Source organism: Hylobates moloch, unplaced genomic scaffold, assembly GCF_009828535.3.
Source record: "Hylobates moloch isolate HMO894 unplaced genomic scaffold, HMol_V3 SCAFFOLD_4, whole genome shotgun sequence".
NCBI classification, from domain to species: domain Eukaryota; kingdom Metazoa; phylum Chordata; class Mammalia; order Primates; family Hylobatidae; genus Hylobates; species Hylobates moloch.
This window is the reverse complement of record NW_026652279.1, coordinates 83,970,451-83,990,920: the sequence shown is the minus strand read 5'-3', so window position 1 is coordinate 83,990,920 and position 20,470 is coordinate 83,970,451. Positions and strand designations below refer to the sequence as shown.

Sequence of the window (20,470 nt, the reverse complement as noted above, 5' to 3'; positions counted from 1 at the left end):
AGACACTACAATGAACAAGACAGTGTGGTACTGGCTGAAGGACAGACACATAGATTAATGAAACAGAACAGGGAACCTAGAAATAGACACACCCAAATAGACCCAACTGACTTTTTTTTTTTTTTTTTTTTTTTTTTTTTCTTTTTTTTTTTTTTTTTTTTTTTTTTGAGATGGAGTCTTGCTCTGTCGCCTAGGTTGGAGTGCAGTGGTGCAATCTTGGCTCACTGCAAGCTCCGCCTCCCGGGTTCACGCCATTCTCCTGCCTCAGCCTCTCAGAGTAGCTGGGACTACAGGTGCCCACCACCATGCCTGGCTAATTTTTTGTATTTTTAGTAGAGACGGGGTTTCACCATGGTCTCGATCGCCTGACCTTGTGATCCGCCCACCTCGGCCTCCCAAAGTGCTGGGATTACAAGCGTGAGCCACCGCGCCCGGCCTCCAACTGACTTTCAACAAATGTGCAGAAGTAATTCAATTCAGAAAGGATAGCTGTTTTTTTCTTTGTTGCTGTTGTTTTGTTTTTTTTTTTTCAACAAATGGTATTGAAACAATTGGATACTGATAGGAAAACAAAAACAAACAAAAACAAAACATGGACCTAAGTTGCACATCTTGTACAAAAATTAACTGAAAATGGATCATGGATTCAAAATAAGAAACTATGAAACTGTTAGAAAAAAAATACAGGAGAAAATCTTTGGGACCTAGAGCTAGTCTGACACATGACAACTACAGGATATTCCATAAAGAAAAGATACTGTTAACTTGGACTTCAGCAAAATTAAAAACTTTTGCTCTGCAAAAGACATCCTTTGGTACCACCTAAAATAGTGTCTGAAGTAATATTTCAGTATATAATGGCAAGCCAAACATTTCAAAAGTTCCATTTATCTTGAGGGGATCTCCCTGGATATAAAAAGAGATTGGACAAAAGAGCACAGAGCTGAAAGGAGGATACATTACTGAATTTCGAACCCAGTTCATGAAATGAACAACAGAATAAGGCAGACCACATCACCACCATAACGGAGTGATGATAAAACAAACAAACAAACACTCAAAATGCAAAAAAACTACAGGTGATATCAATTTCCCCCCAAAGCACTCCACAAACCTAAAGTAGCCTATAAGCCACCACCACAAATGGAATATTCAAACAAGGAGGAATAATGATTAAACAAACGTCTTGAAAAAGAAAACAAATACTAAGAAATAAAAGGACTCAGGCTAAAACTAAAAGGATAAAAAAAGATGTACTAAGCTAACATTAATCAAAAGAAAGAAACCAGAAATATTACCAGAGATAAAGAAGGTCATTTATTAATGATAAGGGGTAAATTAATCAAGGATATAACAATCCTAAATGTATATGCACCTAACAATATGGGCTCAAAAAACAACCTTTAGCAAAAGGAAAAATAGAAATTTCCAGTTTTGGTTGAAGACTTCAACACTTCTCTCAGTAACTGATATACAGAAAGAAAAGGATATAGAAGACCTGAATGATGCCATCAAATACCTTGATCTAATATGGAACACTCCTAACAGCAGAATATACATTTTTTCAGCCATATATGGAATATTCATCAAGACAGATCATGTTCTCAAGCATTAAACAAACCTCAACAAACTTAAAAGAACCAAAAAAAAGTTTTCAGACCACAGTGGATTTAAACTAGAAATCAACTGCAGAAAGATATTTGGAAAATTCCCAAGTATTTGGAAATCAAACATATCTAAACTCATTTGAGAGGAATCCATAAGACAGAAAATTCTATGGAACAAAATGAAGGCACAGCATATCAAAATTTGTGGAAAGTGGCTTAAGCAGTACTGAGAAGGAAATGTATAACATTAATTGTTTATTTTAGAAAAGAGTGACCTCAACACAATAATCTAAGCTTCCACTTACGAAACTACAAACTATCATCCAAGAAAACATTCCAGAAATAAAGAAGTGACCCTATACATTAAAAGGATCCACAGGAAAAACATGGAAAAATCAATCTGACACATACACCAGTGAGAATATTAGACAAACATTAAGGGCCTCTAGGCAAACTGCTTAAATAAACTTACAAGAGCAAGATAATTAGACTGGCATCAGATTTCTCAAAAACATACAAAGCAAGTCAACAGTAGGAAGCGTTTTTAATAAATTTAAAGGAGAACTAAAACTAGAGAACATCTATAAGAAAACAAGTGAAAACGCTTCAAGACATTGGATTTGGCAATGATCTTCAATATGATACCAAAAGCACAGGCAAGAAAAGTAAAAAGAGAAAATGAACTACATTAAAATAAAAAAAAAACAACTTCTGTGCAATGGATGCAATCAAGAGTGAAAAGACAACAAATGGGAGAAAATATCTGGAAATCAAACATCTGATATATGTGTATACGAAGAATGAAGAACTCCTACAATTCAACAACAAAAATTAATCTGATTAAAAAAAATGGGCAAGGGACCCAAACAGACTTTTCTCCAAAGATGATACCCAAATGGGCAACATGCATATGAAAAGATGCTCCACACCACTAATCATTAAGGAAATGCCAATCAAAACCACAATGGGATTATCACCTAATACCCATTAGGAAGGCTGCTTAAAAAAAAACAAAACCCAAAAATCCCCAAAGACCCAACCACCACCAGAAAATAACAAGAGTTGGCGAGGATTTGGACAAATTGAGATCTCTGTATGTTGTTGATGGCAGTTAGGTAAAATGGTACAGCCACTATGGAAAACAGTATGATGCTTCTTAAAAAATTAAAAATTACCACACGAACCAGCAATCCAAATTCTGGGTATATATCCAAAAGAGTTGAAGACAGGGTCTCAAAGAGATAACTGTACATTCACATTCACACTAGCATTATTTACAATAGCCAAAAGGTGGAAGGTACCCCAGCATCCATCAGTGGATGAATGGATAAACAAAATATGGTATATACAAGTATTATTCACCATGAAAAAGGAAGGTGATTCTGACACATGCTATAGAATGAATGAACCTTGAAGACTTTATGCTAAGTGACATAAGTCAAACACAAAAGGACAAGTAACTATATGACTGCACTTATATGAGGTATCTTGAATAGTCAAACTCATACTAACATAAAGTAGAATAGTGGCCAAGGGGAGGAGTTGTTATTTACCGGATATAGTTTCAGTTTTGCAAGATGAAAAAGTTCTGTAATAGAAATCTGTTGCACAACAATGTGAATACACTTAACACTGCTGAATTGCACACTTAAGAAGTTAAAATGATAAGTTTTGGCCAGGCGCGGTGGCTCATGCCTGTAATCCCAGCACTTTGGGAGGCTGAGGTGTGCAGATCACGAGGTCAGGAGATTAAGACCATCCTAACACGGTGAAACTCCGTCTCTACTAAAAATACAAAAAAAATTTAGTCGGGCGTTGTGACACACGTCTGTAGCGACAGCTACTCGGGAGGCTGAGGCAGGAGAATTGCTTCAACCCAGGAGGTGGAGGTTGCAGTGAGCCAAGATCGTGCCACTGCACTCCAGCCCGGGCAACAGCACAAGACTCTGTCTCAAAAAAAAAAAAAAAAAAAGTTAAAATGGTAAATTTTATGTGTATCTTAATGTTTTTAAAAGAAAATCAAAGATTTTATATCTAGCCAATCTTTAAAGTGTTTAGAATGAAAAAACAGTAAGTTTTTAATGTGCCATTCCTGAGGACTCTATTAGAGGATGAGCTTTATCCAACCAAGACCTGACTGGGGGAAATTGGGCAAAAGGACTAATGGTGAATATTTCATATAATTTGTGAGATAGAGAAACTGGATTTGGGACCCAGGAATCAATATTTTTTTAATTTCCCAGATGACTCCAGTGTACCCGAAGTTTAGAAACACTTGTACTTCCTTCTTCTACTGTCATTTATTGCAATTCTTATTCAATTTCTTTCTCTTTGGCAGTGTACACGTTTGTTTTTGTCTGTGTTCCCACTGCCTTACATTTTATGATAATAGGGATATCTTTATTCCAATAGCAACAAAATCCTAAAAACAGAAAGACAATGTTGGGGTAGAAAATACATGAGCGACAGGGGCACAAAGACCTAGGTTTGAATCTCTGGCTCTGCCACTCACTGTATGGCTAAGAGCAAGCCATTTATCTGAATCTCAATCATCTATGCAAGATGCAGGTGATACCATCTGTTCGGTATGGTATGACTGTTTTATTAGGAATACACACCCAATAGCTGATTGCTACTACTGTTAATAAAAACAGTACAGGAAATGTTTACACTAACAAAGCAAATGAAGTATGCTTGGAATATACCAAAAAATGTTATAAATTCGATGTAAAAGCATATGGAAGGCTAGAAAACCCATACCTGCTCCCCTGGCTGTTGAGGACTAGAAGTTGTGGGCTGCTGAGGTTGTTGTGGTGTAAACTGGGAGAGCTGCTGTTGCTGCTGCTGCAGAGTGTTAAAAATAAGTGAACCACCTGGAAGCTATTAAGAATTTAAACAAAAATTAACCAATTTCACATGATTTTATATGAAATATTTAAATTTATTCTACAAATATTTTTGGATCATGTGCTATGTGTCACTCTTCTAGTTATTGAAGAAACTGGTGAACAAAAAACAAGTTGGCTGCCCTTAAAAAAAAAGACCTATTTAGAAACCGTTTTTAAGTCCTATTACTTTGGGCTCGCAAGTATGCTAACACTCTTAAACATAAATTTTTCTGCTTCAAGCTAGTAGTTAGCTATCCCAATTCACATGCTATTTTTTATTTCACTCTTTTTATACATCAATACAAATGAGCATTAAATACATTAGAATGTACAAACAAGCAGCTTATGAATCAGAAATGTATACTACGAAAAGCCACCCCTCATAAATTTGTTCTAGTTTTGCCAAAAAAAAATATTATACAAGATCTTTTATATAACACAGTGAGGAATTTCAAAGCTGAAAAGAAAGTGCATTTAGATGTCCATATTTATTTTGGAGACCACTACTTTCTCTTTCATTAAAATCTAATTTGAATTTAATTAATCCAAATTAAAAAACAATTTTTAAAGAAGCACTCAGAAAACTCCAGGTTAAAAGGGAAAACAATGCTTTTCAAATGCACCAAAAAACAGTTTTTCCATTTTAAGCTATAGGGGTTTATATACAGACCACTTTGAGGTCCTTAGGAGAATGTCCACGAAAATACCAAATACAGAACTCTTAGGTCTGTATAGTCAAAAAAAATATATATATATAATAAAAAAAAATCCTTGGGTCAAAATATCTATCTATATCCATCACAGCTCATCATTAGGTAAATCTGGACACAACACAGATCAAATGTTCCTTCCTCCATCAGTATATAGTAAATGTAGAAAAATATAACAAACTAAAGGATTTCCATTCCTGTTAACACTGAGACTGATCCCTAAGAAAATTTCAACAGAATATGCCAGAAGGTAGGCTAAATAAACAAATGCAATTTGTGGGCTTGTCCATATTATAAGTATATTGTTCTGCAATTAGTCTGTAAACATACTGCATCGTATATAGGAAATAAGTTTTAAATTTTAGCTCTAATGAGAATTTCCCGATTTGCTAATCCTGAATACCAGGGTGGCTGACCTGTTATTGTTATTTCCCATCAATCCATAGCTCTACTATGTTACATATCCAGATCTTTATAGTCATGTCTATCCATTTTCCAAACTACTAGCTTAAAGCTTACTCCTTTAAATTAGAGGACCTAGCATAACACCAGGAAATGTTGTAAATTCACCCCCCTTTTCTTTCCTTTGAGACAGGATCTTACTCTGTTGCCCAGGCTGGAATGCAGTGGTGCAATGTCAGCTCACTGCAGCCTCGACTTCCTGGGCTCAAGTGATCCTCCGACCTCAGCCTCTCGAGTAGCAGGGATTACAGGTGCATGCTACCAGGCTTGGCTAACTTTTTGTAGTGATGGGGTTTTACCATATTGCCCAGGCTGGTCTCCAACTCCTGAGCTCAAGCAATCCACCCACCTGGGTCTCCCAAAGTGGTGGGATTCTAGGTGTGAGCCACTGCATACGGCCCACATACCTATTTTTTAAATCTCCTTCAAGCACAAAAAAACAGTATTACATATATGTATACATAAAACATCTGTTGGGAAAGCAATTATTTTCTAAATATATCCACTATTATTATTGTAGGGAAGTATCCTCCTTGGTAGGTGCAAATTCTCCCCACTAGCACAGCTAGTTCTTAATTAGGCAGGGCTACTGGAGCCAAAGTGTGGTATATAGGATACAGATTCTTTCTCTTTATCCACTTGATCATACAAAGGCAGCAATAATAACCACACCCTTAGAAGAATCTAAACAGACCTCAGAATTTCAAGTGCTGATACACGTAGATATACATTGTTTAGAAAAAAAGTCAATGTACAAAAAATTTAATCAAAAGCAGTATTTCAGGTTTACCTGGAGTAGATTTAAGGGCCTGAGACTTGAAGTATTTTTTAAACCAAATGGAACACCTGTTAAATAAAACTCATGGTTATAACAGAATTGAAAGTTTATCACACATGAAAATAGTTTATACTTTGGTATATATAAGCACAATAATTTTATGTATTCTCTGCATAGATGTGCTTATTTTCCAAACTTCAAAAATATCTTAAAAACAAAAAATTGTCTTCAATATTTATCAATACTGAGATTTTATTCAAAGTTGTGAAGCACCAGATGCGCATTATATTCTATATTTCAGAAACTGGGACTTCTTTTTCATTCTTCTGACTGTTGGCTGAACAAAGAGTAATCAAGAATTATGTGAACACCATGAATATAACAAAACTATCACTGCTGTGCAAATACATTCCAGGTACTGGCATCTATTTACATTTCTCAGTGCTACACAGTATACTATAATAATCATATCTCTAAGAACTGGTGTGCTTTATGCTATTTAACTACAAATGTTAATGAGAATGCTAAAGAATGTTGCAACTTGTGTATAAAGATCAAAACTGAGAGTCAGGAAACAGTGCTCTGTTAATTTAAACTTATTCCTAAAAAATCTGTTACATAACACAGAGCATATCTTAAAGCTGGGGGTGACAAATGTTTTCAGTAAAGGGGGCTTTTTTACACGTTTTCATCATGTGGGCTTTGTGAGCACAAATGGCCTCTGCTGCATTTTCTTTTCATAATCCTTTAAAAATGTAGTAACCATTCCTAGCTTAGGCTGTGTGCTGTAGTTTGCTGATCCTGGTCTCAAGGTATGTATATATTTTGCTAACAAAATATACCAATTTGAACACTATTTAAAAATGTATCTAGTTCTCTATCATATAATTTAAAAAGAAAAGATTTAAGGGAAGAAATGCACATGTAATACTAGCGAAGCCTTGTATAAGAAACTGAAATTTGGCAAAAATATCCCTTTCTGGAAAAATTCTCATTTAAGAAAATGGCTTAACCCCTTTTAAAAGTGGATGACATCTGTATAATGCTTTCTAGCTTACCAAAGGCACTTTCATACTTCATTTACTTCTCTTGAGTATCAACTGAAGATATTTTTATTCCCACTTTAGAGCAAACTGAACTGAGGCTAAGGGGGAAAAATTTAGTGACTTCTGTAGAGCCCCAGTTTAGCAACTGAAGCCACATGTAACTGGTACAACTAGTAGTTACATGTAAATATCCTAAATTCAAGATGTGAAGTCCATTTCCAGGACTTCTCGCACTAAGGCACACTTACGCTTATTAAAATAAGAACACTAGCTAGAATTAGGAAATTACAGCAACACGTTAGCATGTTTAATTATATTCTCTAAAAATAAGCACAAGTTATTATAACTGTTTTCCTGTACAGGTAATAACTACTCCTAAATAAAAGAATGCTTATCATGTCTCAGGCACAGTTTAAGCACATAATCTGTATTATATTTCATTTAATCCTCACGACTATGAGGTAAGTTTTTATTGCTATTCTCATTTTATTTATGAGGAAAATTAGACACAAAGGTAACTTTCTCAAGAATACACAAATGGTAAGTTGTACAACTGGGAATCAAGCTGAGGTAGTCTGGCTCCAGAATCCAGGCTCTTAACTGTGATGCAGTTGCCTCTTGTGCACAATGTATATTTTCAAAATACATTTATTTTCCCTGGAATATAACTACAATGACAATAAGGCTACCAAAATTAATTTTGTTATTTGGAAAGCAAAAGAAAGATTTGCACAGACTCACAGGCTTACCAAGTTTTCCACAGAAGTTGACTGCTAGATGACTTTTAATTCAAATGCCAGAACTTTTAAAGGCTTTTGAAGTGAAATACATGTGACGCAACACTTCATGAAATAATGACATTAAATGCCTTTAGCATTACTCTTAAAATTACATTTTTACTTTAGCATATACTTTAATTTTTTTTTTAGAGGTTATTATTTCCAACATTCTGACCTGCTTGAGAAGCTGCCTGCATTGCACTGGGCAATGCATTTGGTAGCAGACCTCCTGAGGGTAGAAGGCCGCTCAGGTTTATTCCTGCAGGAGTTATGGCACCAGTGTTACAGCCCAGCATGGGGTTTGAACCACTCATCAAAGCCTGGGCCCCACTGCAGGAGAATAAGACAAGGCATTAAACTTCACTGTAAAAGGAAAAAAATCAGCCACACAATTCCTCAGATTAAAAAACAAAACTACTAAGCAAACACAACTAGTTATTTATCTGTCTTAAATATCAAAGAAAGTAATGCAGAAGATAAACAGGAAATTCTAAGCTGCTGTCAAGATGAAGTATCAAAAAACAAAAACAATAAGATGAGATATCATCTCAGTGCAGTTAACAGATGTATTATTTAAAATTAAAACATACATGGTCAGGCAGCTTCTGTCCATATCTAAACTATTCCCTTCCAGTCTGAGTAATATGTGGTTTGTTCTTAATTTCACAAATTAAGAATTTATTTAGATTGGTGAAAAAATCTGAACATCAATGCAAACTTACCAAACAGAGCCCACTACATTGATGAAGTTAAGTCCAGCAGAGTTTGCCATGACCTGGGTGGCCGTGGTTCCTGGAGTTATAGATGTTACCATGGTGGAAAGAGGAATGGTTGTTACAGGCATTGCCTGGCTCAGAGACCTTTGCTGCTGAGCAAACTGAGTTAACAAAGTGGGCTGAGGGGTGAAGCCTGAATCTTGGGGAGTAGGGGTGGCTGAAGGGGTACTAGGAGTTGAGCTCTGAGCATCAGGAGGGTGTGGGGTCGATGAAGGGGTTGGTGTAGGAGTAGATGGCTTAGGAGTTCCAGATCCTGCTCATTGAGAAAAATAAAAATTGCTAGTTTGTTATAAATGGCCAGTCCTTTTAAAATAAGGTTAATGGAATCTTACTTAGCACTGACAATTTGTTCTAGTTTTTTTTTCAAGCAGTTAACTGCAAGTGTTAATTTCTACACATGATACATGAGTGTTGCTACACTCAATTACAATTAAGGATGCAGTATATCACCTAAAAATCCCATTAAAGATGCTATTGCAGTAACAGTAAAAATATACAGTTATATTCTACCACAATACCCATTTAAAAGTTAGTTTCCTACATGCTGCCTTTGGCCTAAAAAGTTCAAAACGAATTCAAATTAATTTGTTATTTACGATTTCACTAATTCAAGACTTCATTTAAAAATATTGCTTATTTAGTGTAAAAGTCTGAGATAAACTGTGAACATATTTAATAAGTTACATATGGTTAACAATCATATTTGGCACCTAAATATACATGTTTAACTCCTAACACATCAAGTTTATCCTGACAAACAAATTTACAAAAAACAGTAATAAAGCAAATATCTGATAGATAATACTGCATCTTTAACAGTAACTGTGTACTTCTGTTTAAATGTAGAATGTATAGAAAATCTGTTGTGAATGAAGTATGCACAGTTTATCAATTTTTTAAAAAACAAAAACAAAAAACAAAAACCAAAAAAGTAAAACCAAAAGCTCTTGAGGTGTTTTCTTTTTTAGCTTTCATGTCCTGCAGAAAGAAAGGAAAGAAATGTGAATGTCCAGAAGCTGTCACTCAACCCTTACTTAAAGTAACAACTGTGTGCAGTAGATTACCATAATCCATACCCACAACATAAGAAGTGTGAATAAGACTTTCAGAAAATTTATATATTTTTCTTTGTGCAAAACAAGAAGGCAGAAAAATTACACCTTTTGAGCTATCGAGATGAAGATGTTTATATCTAATGCGAAGACCACCCTATCACTGTGCAGGGTACTAAAACTTTCAGCATATATTAGCCATCTACAAAAAATCTAAAAAACTGGAATGACTTTTTTCCCCAAATTGGTACTTTCAGATATTTACTAATTTGAAGAAATTCTCCCAAACTAATGCTAGCATTCTTGTATAACTCTTCTTGATGTTAAAAAAAAGTATTCAGTAGTAAAAATTACATTTCAGTATCTTCAGAATAATGCTTTATGATAATCATCACATTTTAGTAACTGACAACAATTTATAAAAGAGTGTAGGAGTGTTTTTAAATTATTGTTTTTCAGTTTATTGTATCACCACCTTGGAACTAGTTGACTTCTTACATATACACAAAGATAGGACCTGCAGCAACAACTCTTATGACATTTTTTTCATATCAGCCACACAATTTACATAAATATGTAAAATGATCCTAGGGTACACTGGAATAAAAAATATTTTGAAATCTTATTGCCACATGTAACTACCAGGTTATTTTTTTAAGGAGATGTGTAGGTTGTAAGTCTATAAGAAAGGTATACGCAGAATGCATACACAGATACAGAAAAACAAGTACAATTACAATAGAGACATAATACATACAATCAACAAGAGCTCTGCCTGAAGCTTCTAGCAACTTATACATTTTGGGTACACAGTACATTCAGATATCACTACTTCACAAGTTGAAAAAAGCTGTCTTAAGAAACACTAATGCAAAAGCTTATGAAGATTTAATGAAGAATTTAAGTTATGACTCACTTTGTGATGAGCTGGCAGGTGATAGGGCAGCTGGAGAAAGCATGCCAACTTGATTGAGATCCACAGATGATTTCCGAGGAATACCTGATGGCTTAGAAGAAGGAGGAGGAGTTGGAGATTTGAGAAAGCTGCTTGTCTGTTGTGGTGTAAAATAGTTACCTAGAAGAACATAAAAGTTATTTCCTAAATTTATAATTCAAACTTCTGTGAACTCTAGAAATCAAAATGGGGCAAAGTTTTAAAAAGAGATTATGATTATATAATGTTTGTTATTCTAGACTGCAAAAAATTAAAAAATGTAATACCTGAGGAACTATTTCCTGAGCTTGAGGGAAGTTTGATTGGTGGGGGTCGATGTTTTACACCCTTCCCCAATACTGAAGACTGAACTGACACGGTTTCAGTTTGCTAAAAGACAATGACATTAAGCATACTTGTTAAAATTAATACTGCTATAAACCCCAGATGATATTTATATTTAACTTCATAGTTTATTAAATAAAATTAATACTGCTATAAATCCCAGATTTTTAACTCTGCAAAGTGCTCTTAGTGGTTACAGATTGAATACTGTATGTATTACAGGGAAAATTTCACATGAGACTCATGAAATATATTACAGTACACATAAAGAATGAGGAAAAGATTTCTGAGTAATAGGGTGGGAAGAGAGAGTTTTAGGGAGAAAGGCAGAGGAGTAAGATGAAAGCAAAGCTTCCACCCTTCCATACCTATCTATTAAAGGAAATAACAGCTGTTGAAGCCAAATGACTAGAACACAGAGTTCATTATAATTTTCCTTTTATCTTTGTGTACATTTAAAAATTATGTAATAAAGAGTTAAATAATAATTTTTAAAAAAGGTAAAAGTAAAAACAAAACTAAATTGTACCCCCGCTCCTCAAAAAATGATTCTTTTTTTTTTTTTTTGAGATGGAGTCTTGCTCTGTTGCCCAGGCTGGAGTGCAGTGGCGCTACCTCGGCTCACTGCAACCTCTGCCTCCGGGGTTCAAGAGATTCTCCTGTCTCAGCCTCCCGAGTGGCTGGGATTACAGGTGTGCGCCACCATGCCCAGCTAATTTTTGTATTTTTAGTAGAGACGGGGTTTCACCATATTGGTCAGGCTGGTCTCGAACTCCTGACCTCAGGTGATCCACCCGCCTCGGCCTCCCAAAGTGTTGGGATTACAGGCATGAGCCACTGTGCCCAGCCTCAAAAAACGATTCTTAACATTTCTCAGATTACTTGTGAAACAACTGGGCACAAAGAAGTAACATTAATGAAACACACTTCTGTTTCTTTCCCTGGAGAAACCTGACTCAGACTGGCTGAGCCACTGGAGCTGTGTGACATCTTGACCGGACATTTGGCTTCATTCTGGACTAATTCTTGGTACTGATTGACTACCCTAAAATATCAGGAGAAAACAGGTAAAGATTAGAAAACCTGTTTTAAACATAAATTTATTTTATAGGAAAGAATAATGACTATTAATGGCAAAAAGAAAGTTCTATCAAAATTAACATATTAAAAATTAGGCAATTTATCTTTGTGTTAAAAGTACATATTTTTAAACTGTTCAATGACAAATTGTCCAAAACATTGTGCTAAATAACAATCTAAAGATATACTTTCAATATCTTATTTCTAATACAGAAATTATAGGGATTACTTAAGTAGTAAGCAGCCAAAGAAAATACTCAATTCCTTTCTTAGATTCTGATTAAAGTACTATCTAGAAATCATCTTCCTTAGCTACAGTAGATATGTCTAAGTTTTCTTATTTAAAACAAAACTATATTTTAAACATTTCTTTTGTTTTCTTAATTCTATGAAAAAAAACCTAGGTATTATAAACTTTGGAAAAATGCATTTAAGTCCCCCAAAAATCTCATCCCATGAAAAGAACCATTCTTAATAGTTTGGTGTATCACAAGCTTTCAAATATTTTTCTACAATCGATAAGATTTTAAAGTTGGAAAAGACCTTAGAGGTTTTACTGTCCAATGCCCTAATTTTAGAACAGAGGCCCATAAATATTAAACAGTGTAAATATGGTTAATAGCATAACCAAAATCGGTTTTTAACTCCTAGTATTCTCTATCCTATAAGGGTGAAAAATTTTTCATATCCATCCTGACCAAAATAGAGATGCAAATATTTTTACCTCTCAGCATCGGTCTTTGATCCAATAATGAACCTAAAATGTTTAAGGAAAAAAAAGGAGAGAAAAGTATTAGGTAAGAGTTGTCTTAAGAAGCCTTGGGATTACTTTTGAAATCTTCCATGTTTTAGTCACAGTAATATAAACTGGTGTTAAATCTACCAAGATATGAAAAAAAACCTTTTTAATGCATTTAAACATATGAAACAATGACTAAGTTTTGCATGCATTATGAAACAATGTGAATAATTTGGTTGATTTAATTAAGTGATATTTCTTTTGGCACAAAATTTATTTATTAAAACATAATCTGGGCTGAAAGTTACCAAGTGCTATATACCCTTACAACTATTGATCCTAAAGCAAAATCACTGAACTACCATGTGCAAAGGTCTTTGGCCTTCCTCTCACTTTAACCTGCGATTTTAGAAGTTACTATTAATGTCTACATAACAGATCCTTAGAATATATTTCAAACAAGGTATACATATTTATCACCGATTCAAATAAAATATCTTTGGCAAGTCTTTTTAAAGAGTTTGATATTTATGTAATTTCTTAACAGATTAAAATAGTTTATTTTTTAATTACCAATTTGAATGATCATCTGTGGATGAGCTGAAATATAAAATGTAAAAAAAAGCTTAGTTAATGCAGCTCAAACTTTAACTTCACAGTTTATTAAATAAAGTATTTTATGAATACAGAAGAATGACTGGAAGATAATAAATCATGCAGCTACTCTGATGCAAAGGTAAAAAATTCAATTCTCTTCCTGTCAAACAAATTAGTCATTTGGCTCTACAGACCAATTTTTTCACAAAAGAACATGTATCACCCTTGTGTTCTACAAAAATAAGTTAATAAATTAAAAATGGCCAATGTTTGTTGTCTTTAAGTGAAAAGATTTTTTTAAATATAAGTAATCAATATTGGGTACTATATTCACTACCTGGGTGATGGGATCAGCAGACACCCACACCTTAGCATCATAAATATACCCCTGTAACAAACCTGCACACATACCCCTATATCTAAAATAAAAATAAAGAAAAAAAAATGGCTTCCTTAGAAATGCATGCTGAGGATTCAGAAATAAACTGTTGTGATGTCTATAACTTAAAAAAAAAAAAGAAGAAAATGTATGTAATCAAAATATCTGATCCTTTTACAATAATAAAAACAGGTCATGTGAAAAAACAAGCTGAGGATTCCCTGTTATTTCCTTTCATTGACTTTTACCTAAATATTGGTGGGGTTGCTCTTTAAAATCCACCTTTCTACTGTTTCAATTAGTATTTCGTGTAAGTAAAGGCTTTACAATTAACATAGACCTGGCCCCCATCCTTTTCTGCTGAGCTTCTTTTTTCTGTTTTTCAAAACAGCACCAATTTGATTTAAAAAACCAAACAAATAGTAAAACAAAATAAAACTAAATACTGACAGTACCAAATATATATAGTTCATACATTTTGGAAGATCATCTATATTTTTATGTATTAATATGTAGGGCCAATAACTACAATAAGCATTGAGTCTGTGTCCTTACATGCAGTGCCAAAATACCAAGCATCCTTTTACATTTATAGTAAACTTGCTTCCTATTTAAACACACTATTGCCCAAACACTTCATGTTCACAGGTTAAAGTCCGAAGTGTCATAAACATATAAAGAAGGATATCACAGGAATAGCCTTCAAAACAAGCATAAAAATAATTATACCATAGGTTTTTTTATTTTTAATAACTCTTGAGCAACATGGTAACTACGACTTAAGTTTACTTAGGTCTACTGCCAAATCTAATTGTTATATTTAACTAATAAGTGAGTTCCCAAAGAGAAATTTTTATTCATTAATGGTTCATCAGTAGTTACTAGATAAATTCTTGGTGCCTTATTTTTTTTTTTTTTTTTTTGAGACAGAGTCTTGCTCTGTCGCCCAGGCTGGAGTGCAGTGGCGCAATCTCGGCTCACTGCCAGCTCCGCCTCCCGGGTTCACGCCATTCTCCTGCCTCAGCCTCTCCGAGTAGCTGGGACTACAGGCGCCCGCCACCACGCCCGGCTAATTTTTTGTATTTTTAGTAGAGACGGGGTTTCACCGTGGTCTCGATCTCCTGACCTCGTGATCCACCCGCCTTGGCCTCCCAAAGTGCTGGGATTACAAGCGTGAGCCACCGCGCCCGGCCTTCAGTTACTTGTATTTAACAGAACTCACTGTGATGGAGACATCTGGCTGTCACTTTCTTCATCTGCTTTACATGGCTGTATTTTACCATAGTAAAGTGGATCTCCAAGCGACTGCAAGATGGTCAGCTTTGTTTTCTGATACTGAGTACCAGCTTCACATTCAAATACATAATCATCTTTTACATCCTGAAAAATGCATAGCACCTCAAATAAATACCTTCACAAGTAGGCAGGCAATAAGAATTAGTAAAAATCAGGAATAAATGATACAGTAACATGTATCTGACGATAGGAAGACACACAGCACTTAGGCTACAAAGATATTTAAGTCTGCCTATGAGAATAAAGCACAGCATGATTCTTTTCCTAAAAACTATATGGGCACTCAGCATGCATTTAGTAAAGCATTAACATATACTATGAAGTATGAACACATATGTAACAATATTAATACATCATTAAATACATTATTAGACATATTAATATACATATTGGAAATAATAACAATGAACATTAATCAAACACTGTTCTCAGCACTCTACAGGGACTGAAAGCTCCACCGTATTTTCATGGTTGGCACTGTTATTATCTCCATATTAGAAGTCAGGGAATTAAGCAAAGAGAGGTTAAATGAATTGCCTAGGGTCACACAGGGAGTTAGCAGTGTGTCCCTAAGCTTGCACCCCTGATCCTCATGCTGCCGTGCCTGTTTATGCTCAGGAGGGCAGTACAGGATTCTTTTTCACATGGTACTCTGGGAATGAGAGTTCAGATGGCATGTTTAATCAAGCTTAATATGCCAGAATTTCATACTAGATATATGAATTGCAAATATTAAATAATATTAAAAGGATAAAACTTTCAAAAGCAAATCTATCATTTGTCTGCTTTTGCTATCACACACACAAAACATCTCTCATCATTTCACTCCCAGAGTTCACCTAATTTAAATATTACACCTATTTCTCTCTTTTTAAGACGTTATTATTGCAATTAGGAAAACGTATAAAGAACACTTCTGTTAAAAGGCATCCTTAGAACAATTTATTAATTTGAAACAAAACAAATCAGAACTACCAATACGCAAACCAAAAGTAAAAATGAAGTTCTTTGTTAAAATTGCTCTTTAAGGCTGGGTGCAGTGGCTCATGCCTGTAATCCCAGCACTTTGGGAGGCCAAGGTGGGTAGATCACTCGAGATCGGGAGTTCGAGACCAGCTTGGCCAACATGGCGAAACCCTGTCTCTACTAAAAATACAAAAATTAGTCAGGTGTGGTGGCAGGTGCCTGTAATCCTAGCTACTCAGAAGGCTGAGGCAGGAGAATTGCTTTAACCTGGGAAGTGGAGGAGGTTGCAGTGAGCCAAGACTGCACCTCCAGCGTAGGCGATAAGAGCCAAACTCCATCTCAAAAAATTAAAATAAAATAAAAATAAAAAAAAAATAAAAAATTGCTGTTTAAAATGCAAAGCATACTCTGATAAACAAAATAGTTGTTTCTTCTTGTAATAAACCGAACTCCCAGAAAGTAATTTAAAAAAGAAAAAAGGTCCCAAACTAATGGCAATTGCACTTTAGTAAATTCAGAGGCCAGATTAGAAACGGCATAATTAGAAACAGAGACAGGCAATGATTACTTACATGGGCTGGCCAGACTGTTGGCTGTGAGTCATCAGATTTGATAGACTTTTCCACTTTAGCATATTTCTCCACCTAAACAATCAAATCAAGAAATACCACATAAAATAGAATCCATATCAGATAAAATGGAATCAGTATTCTGATCAAAGAGAAGAAACTAAATAACTCGACAATACAATATACTGGTTAGCGCAAGAATTCTTAAATTACCGGTATCAACTACTTATGCTTAAGTAGTTTAAAAGTCTTCTGATGTGTATAAAACAACTTTAATAAAACCAAACTAAATAAATAAGTGTTAATAAACACAGCTGCTTTTCTAGACAGTGCCTCTTCATTTTTTTTGTTCATAAGCTGATATGTTTTTCCTTTAGAGCTTTTCCTTCAGGAAAATTGGAATGTCAGAGAGATAAGGATAAGGATCTTTTCCTTTTGGCAGGGCTTTTCTTGAAATAAAAGCGGTCATGTAACAGTGGGGACAAAACTAAGGGAGACTAGGGAAGGTAAAATATTAAAGCTGATCAAATTTTTTGAACCTTTTCCACTTTGTAGTCAGACTTGACCATATCTTCTGTACATGTCCTAGGCATCTGTGTGAGTCAAATGTTATTATCTTACTGGCAACCACGATCTTAAGAGTAATTTAGACTTACCTGGGGCACCTATTAAAAATGCAGATTTTCATGTCTGTCCCTTAGAAATCCTAAGTAAGTAGATTTTGAGTAGGGCTTGAAATCTCTATGTTTAACTGATATCCTAGGTGATTTTTCTGATTGAGCTAGACTGAGAAGCTTTGAGGGCAACTGCTACTCAATGTGTGTGGTCCATGGACCCCAGCATCACATAACCTAGGAGCTTGTGAGAACTGCATCTTAGTGCCTCAGACTTGCTGAGTAGCAATCTACAATTTAAAAAGCTCTCCAGTTGATTCGTAAGGACATTAAAGTTTGGGAAGTACTCCAGCCTGTCCTCCAAAGCTAAATTCCACCCTTCAGTATTTACACTGAAATTCTATTATCAGGCCACGTTCCTTGAAGAACTGCACATCAGATACCAAAAGATAATATGGCTTACTTCCTTGAGTTGTATATACAGTCTACTGCTGCTTCTGGCTTTGTGCTTTGCATAATTTCTTTTTTTTAAATCAGAAACAGTAAGAATAATGCATGTGCTAGCATGGAAAGGGTACAACAGAAGAACAAATCTGAAAATAAAGAGTTGAGTCAATATAAAAAAGAACAGAGGAGAAAGAAAAACATAGGATCACTCATCAAAATATCCCTTTTCTGTCTTCAACCATTTATAGTTCATGTATATTATGGATCAATAAAGAATACAACCCAATGTTCCTAATCTTGGTTACTTCTCTAGTATTATTAATCTTTATTTTATTTTATTTCAAATAGTATTATTAATCTTCAAATTTAACCACTTTGAGCAAACAAGCACTATTAGGAAATTTTGATGAAATATTATGAAAAAAAGAGATTTCACGTGATTATATAATATACACTGTATTTTTCCACATTTTCAAATTGTTTTGTTTACTATTCCTGCTCCAAACAACTATATTAAGGGGTTATGTTCTTTCAACTTCATGTGAAAAAAGAACAACACACCGCTTCTAAAAATCATTTTTCAATGTTTTTTGAAATAAATCATATTGTTTTTAAAAAATGTGTTTAGAGTATGATCTAAATCACTTTGTTTTTAAAATATGGTTTTTTTTTTTTTGTTTTCTCAAGGTATAAGCAACCAAATGGTAAAACTCAGAAACTTTATATGAAAAAAAAGTAATTCATGAACTTACATCTACTTCAGAAGGTATGGCCAAATTACAGGGACTCCGTTTCCACATATCTACACACTGAAAAATTAAAAATATAAATATACTGAAAATGCTAAATAAGACAGGCTTTTGGGCATAATAAGCATCATTTAAAATATATATACTTACATTTCCTGCCTTAGAAATTTTGAGGTCAAAATGCTGACCTGCTTTTCTTTCCTTTCTTTTTTGTAAGAAATCAAGTAACCTCAGCTGAGGAGGAGGTGGACAATGAGATAGATCTTGCTGCCGATTCAGAGAGGATCTGGAATACCTCTTGAAACACCTGAAATATTAAGAAATTTGAACTAAACGGCACTAATAAAAGAAACTCATAATATATGTGGGTTGAAACTAGTCAGTGCTGAATATGTACAAATCATGTTTATAGAACACTGCCACATGCCAAGCACAGTCCTAGGAACTAGGACTAGGTGAAATAAAAATAAGTAAGACAAACAAAATTCCCATCACCACACAGCTATCAAGTCCAGAGGGGGAGGAGACATTCACAAGTAAACAGATAAAATAATTTCAGATTTCAGATACCAAGAAGCAGTAAGAGAAACAAGTGTACTGTGGAGAGTACGGGATAAGGAGGGCAACATTAGGGAAGGGAAGGGGGAGAGGGAGGGGAGGAAAAGAGTCTGAAAAAATGACATGTGAGCTGACACAGGAATGATGAGAAAGAACTAGCTATGGAAAGATGGGAGTGAAGGGGATAACTTCCAGTTTTGGGTACAGGCATCTAAGACTCTGGAAGTTGCCACCTCATCCTAACAAGTAAAAAGCTGAATAAACAGAAAAATTAACGATTCTTCTTAGATCCATCAAAGAGATGTGGTCACAAGACAAACCACTGCCCCAAACTTGGAGAAACCAATAGGCAAATGCAGACCATCATAGCTTGCTGAAGCAGAAACCCATTAGCACAAACCTCCTCAGGAACCAGTGCCAGGGTAGGGTACCTCAAGTATAACTGATGAATTGCTGGAGGCCTAGTGTGGACATGTCTGAGATTCAAAACTCCAGGGGGATCTAGTCACTGGGAGCCCCCAGACTTTTGGGGGTTTTATCTCCAGGAGCTCAAAGAGGTTCTCACAGTGACTACTGGGGAAAAATTCCCTCATGTTTCCCATGGAGGGTGGGGAAAAGAAAATATTCTGAAAGATCAGGGAATGACTATTTGAAGAGACATTTTTAAAAGATGCCGAGGGAGGAATAAGCTTGATTTGTTTCAAAAACAAAAGGTAGGTGTGCCTAGATTCAGTTTATAACTGACTTCTAAAAACTATGATCATATTTTCTCAAATCTCGAAATTACAAATTCTTTCCTTAAAAGTAGGATAACAACAATTAAATCAGTCATTCATTTTTAGGAAAATAATGAAAAAATTATTCTTTCTGTTCATATTTGATCTCAGCCTCTTTACCTTTTTGGCAAACAGACTATAAACTTAGAAAAAGTTTATTCTTTAAAAGACTGCAGAAAATGCATCAGTTCAATCTAAAGCATAGAGCATTTAAAAAAATAATAATACTATACAAGAAAATATGAGACCATTAAGAATCCTATTTTCAAAAAGAAAAAAAAAATCAGAGGCTGGTGCAGCTGGTCATGCTTATATTCCCAGCT

General features: G+C 34.8%; 1 protein-coding gene across 17 annotated transcripts in view; it reads right to left on the bottom strand.

The window, feature by feature from the left end:
• The window catches only part of SUPT20H (SPT20 homolog, SAGA complex component), a 50,879-nt gene that overhangs the window by 3,946 nt on the left and 26,463 nt on the right, over window positions 1-20,470 (bottom strand). For 9 of the 17 annotated variants that reach the window (XM_032150433.2, XM_032150438.2, XM_032150443.2 and 6 more), the window contains 13 exons: window positions 18,964-19,120; window positions 18,817-18,873; window positions 17,007-17,078; window positions 15,395-15,552; window positions 13,770-13,796; window positions 13,182-13,214; window positions 12,305-12,422; window positions 11,320-11,422; window positions 11,015-11,173; window positions 8,993-9,299; window positions 8,446-8,600; window positions 6,458-6,513; window positions 4,368-4,487 (listed from right to left, as the gene is read on the bottom strand). In XM_032150433.2, coding sequence (XP_032006324.1) covers window positions 4,368-4,487; window positions 6,458-6,513; window positions 8,446-8,600; window positions 8,993-9,299; window positions 11,015-11,173; window positions 11,320-11,422; window positions 12,305-12,422; window positions 13,182-13,214; window positions 13,770-13,796; window positions 15,395-15,552; window positions 17,007-17,078; window positions 18,817-18,873; window positions 18,964-19,120 — 1,522 coding nt within the window. The remainder of the gene's footprint in view (window positions 1-4,367; window positions 4,488-6,457; window positions 6,514-8,445; window positions 8,601-8,992; window positions 9,300-11,014; window positions 11,174-11,319; window positions 11,423-12,304; window positions 12,423-13,181; window positions 13,215-13,769; window positions 13,797-15,394; window positions 15,553-17,006; window positions 17,079-18,816; window positions 18,874-18,963; window positions 19,121-20,470) is intronic. The other 8 variants (XM_058437658.1, XM_032150450.2, XM_032150447.2 and 5 more) reach the window with 3 other exon arrangements.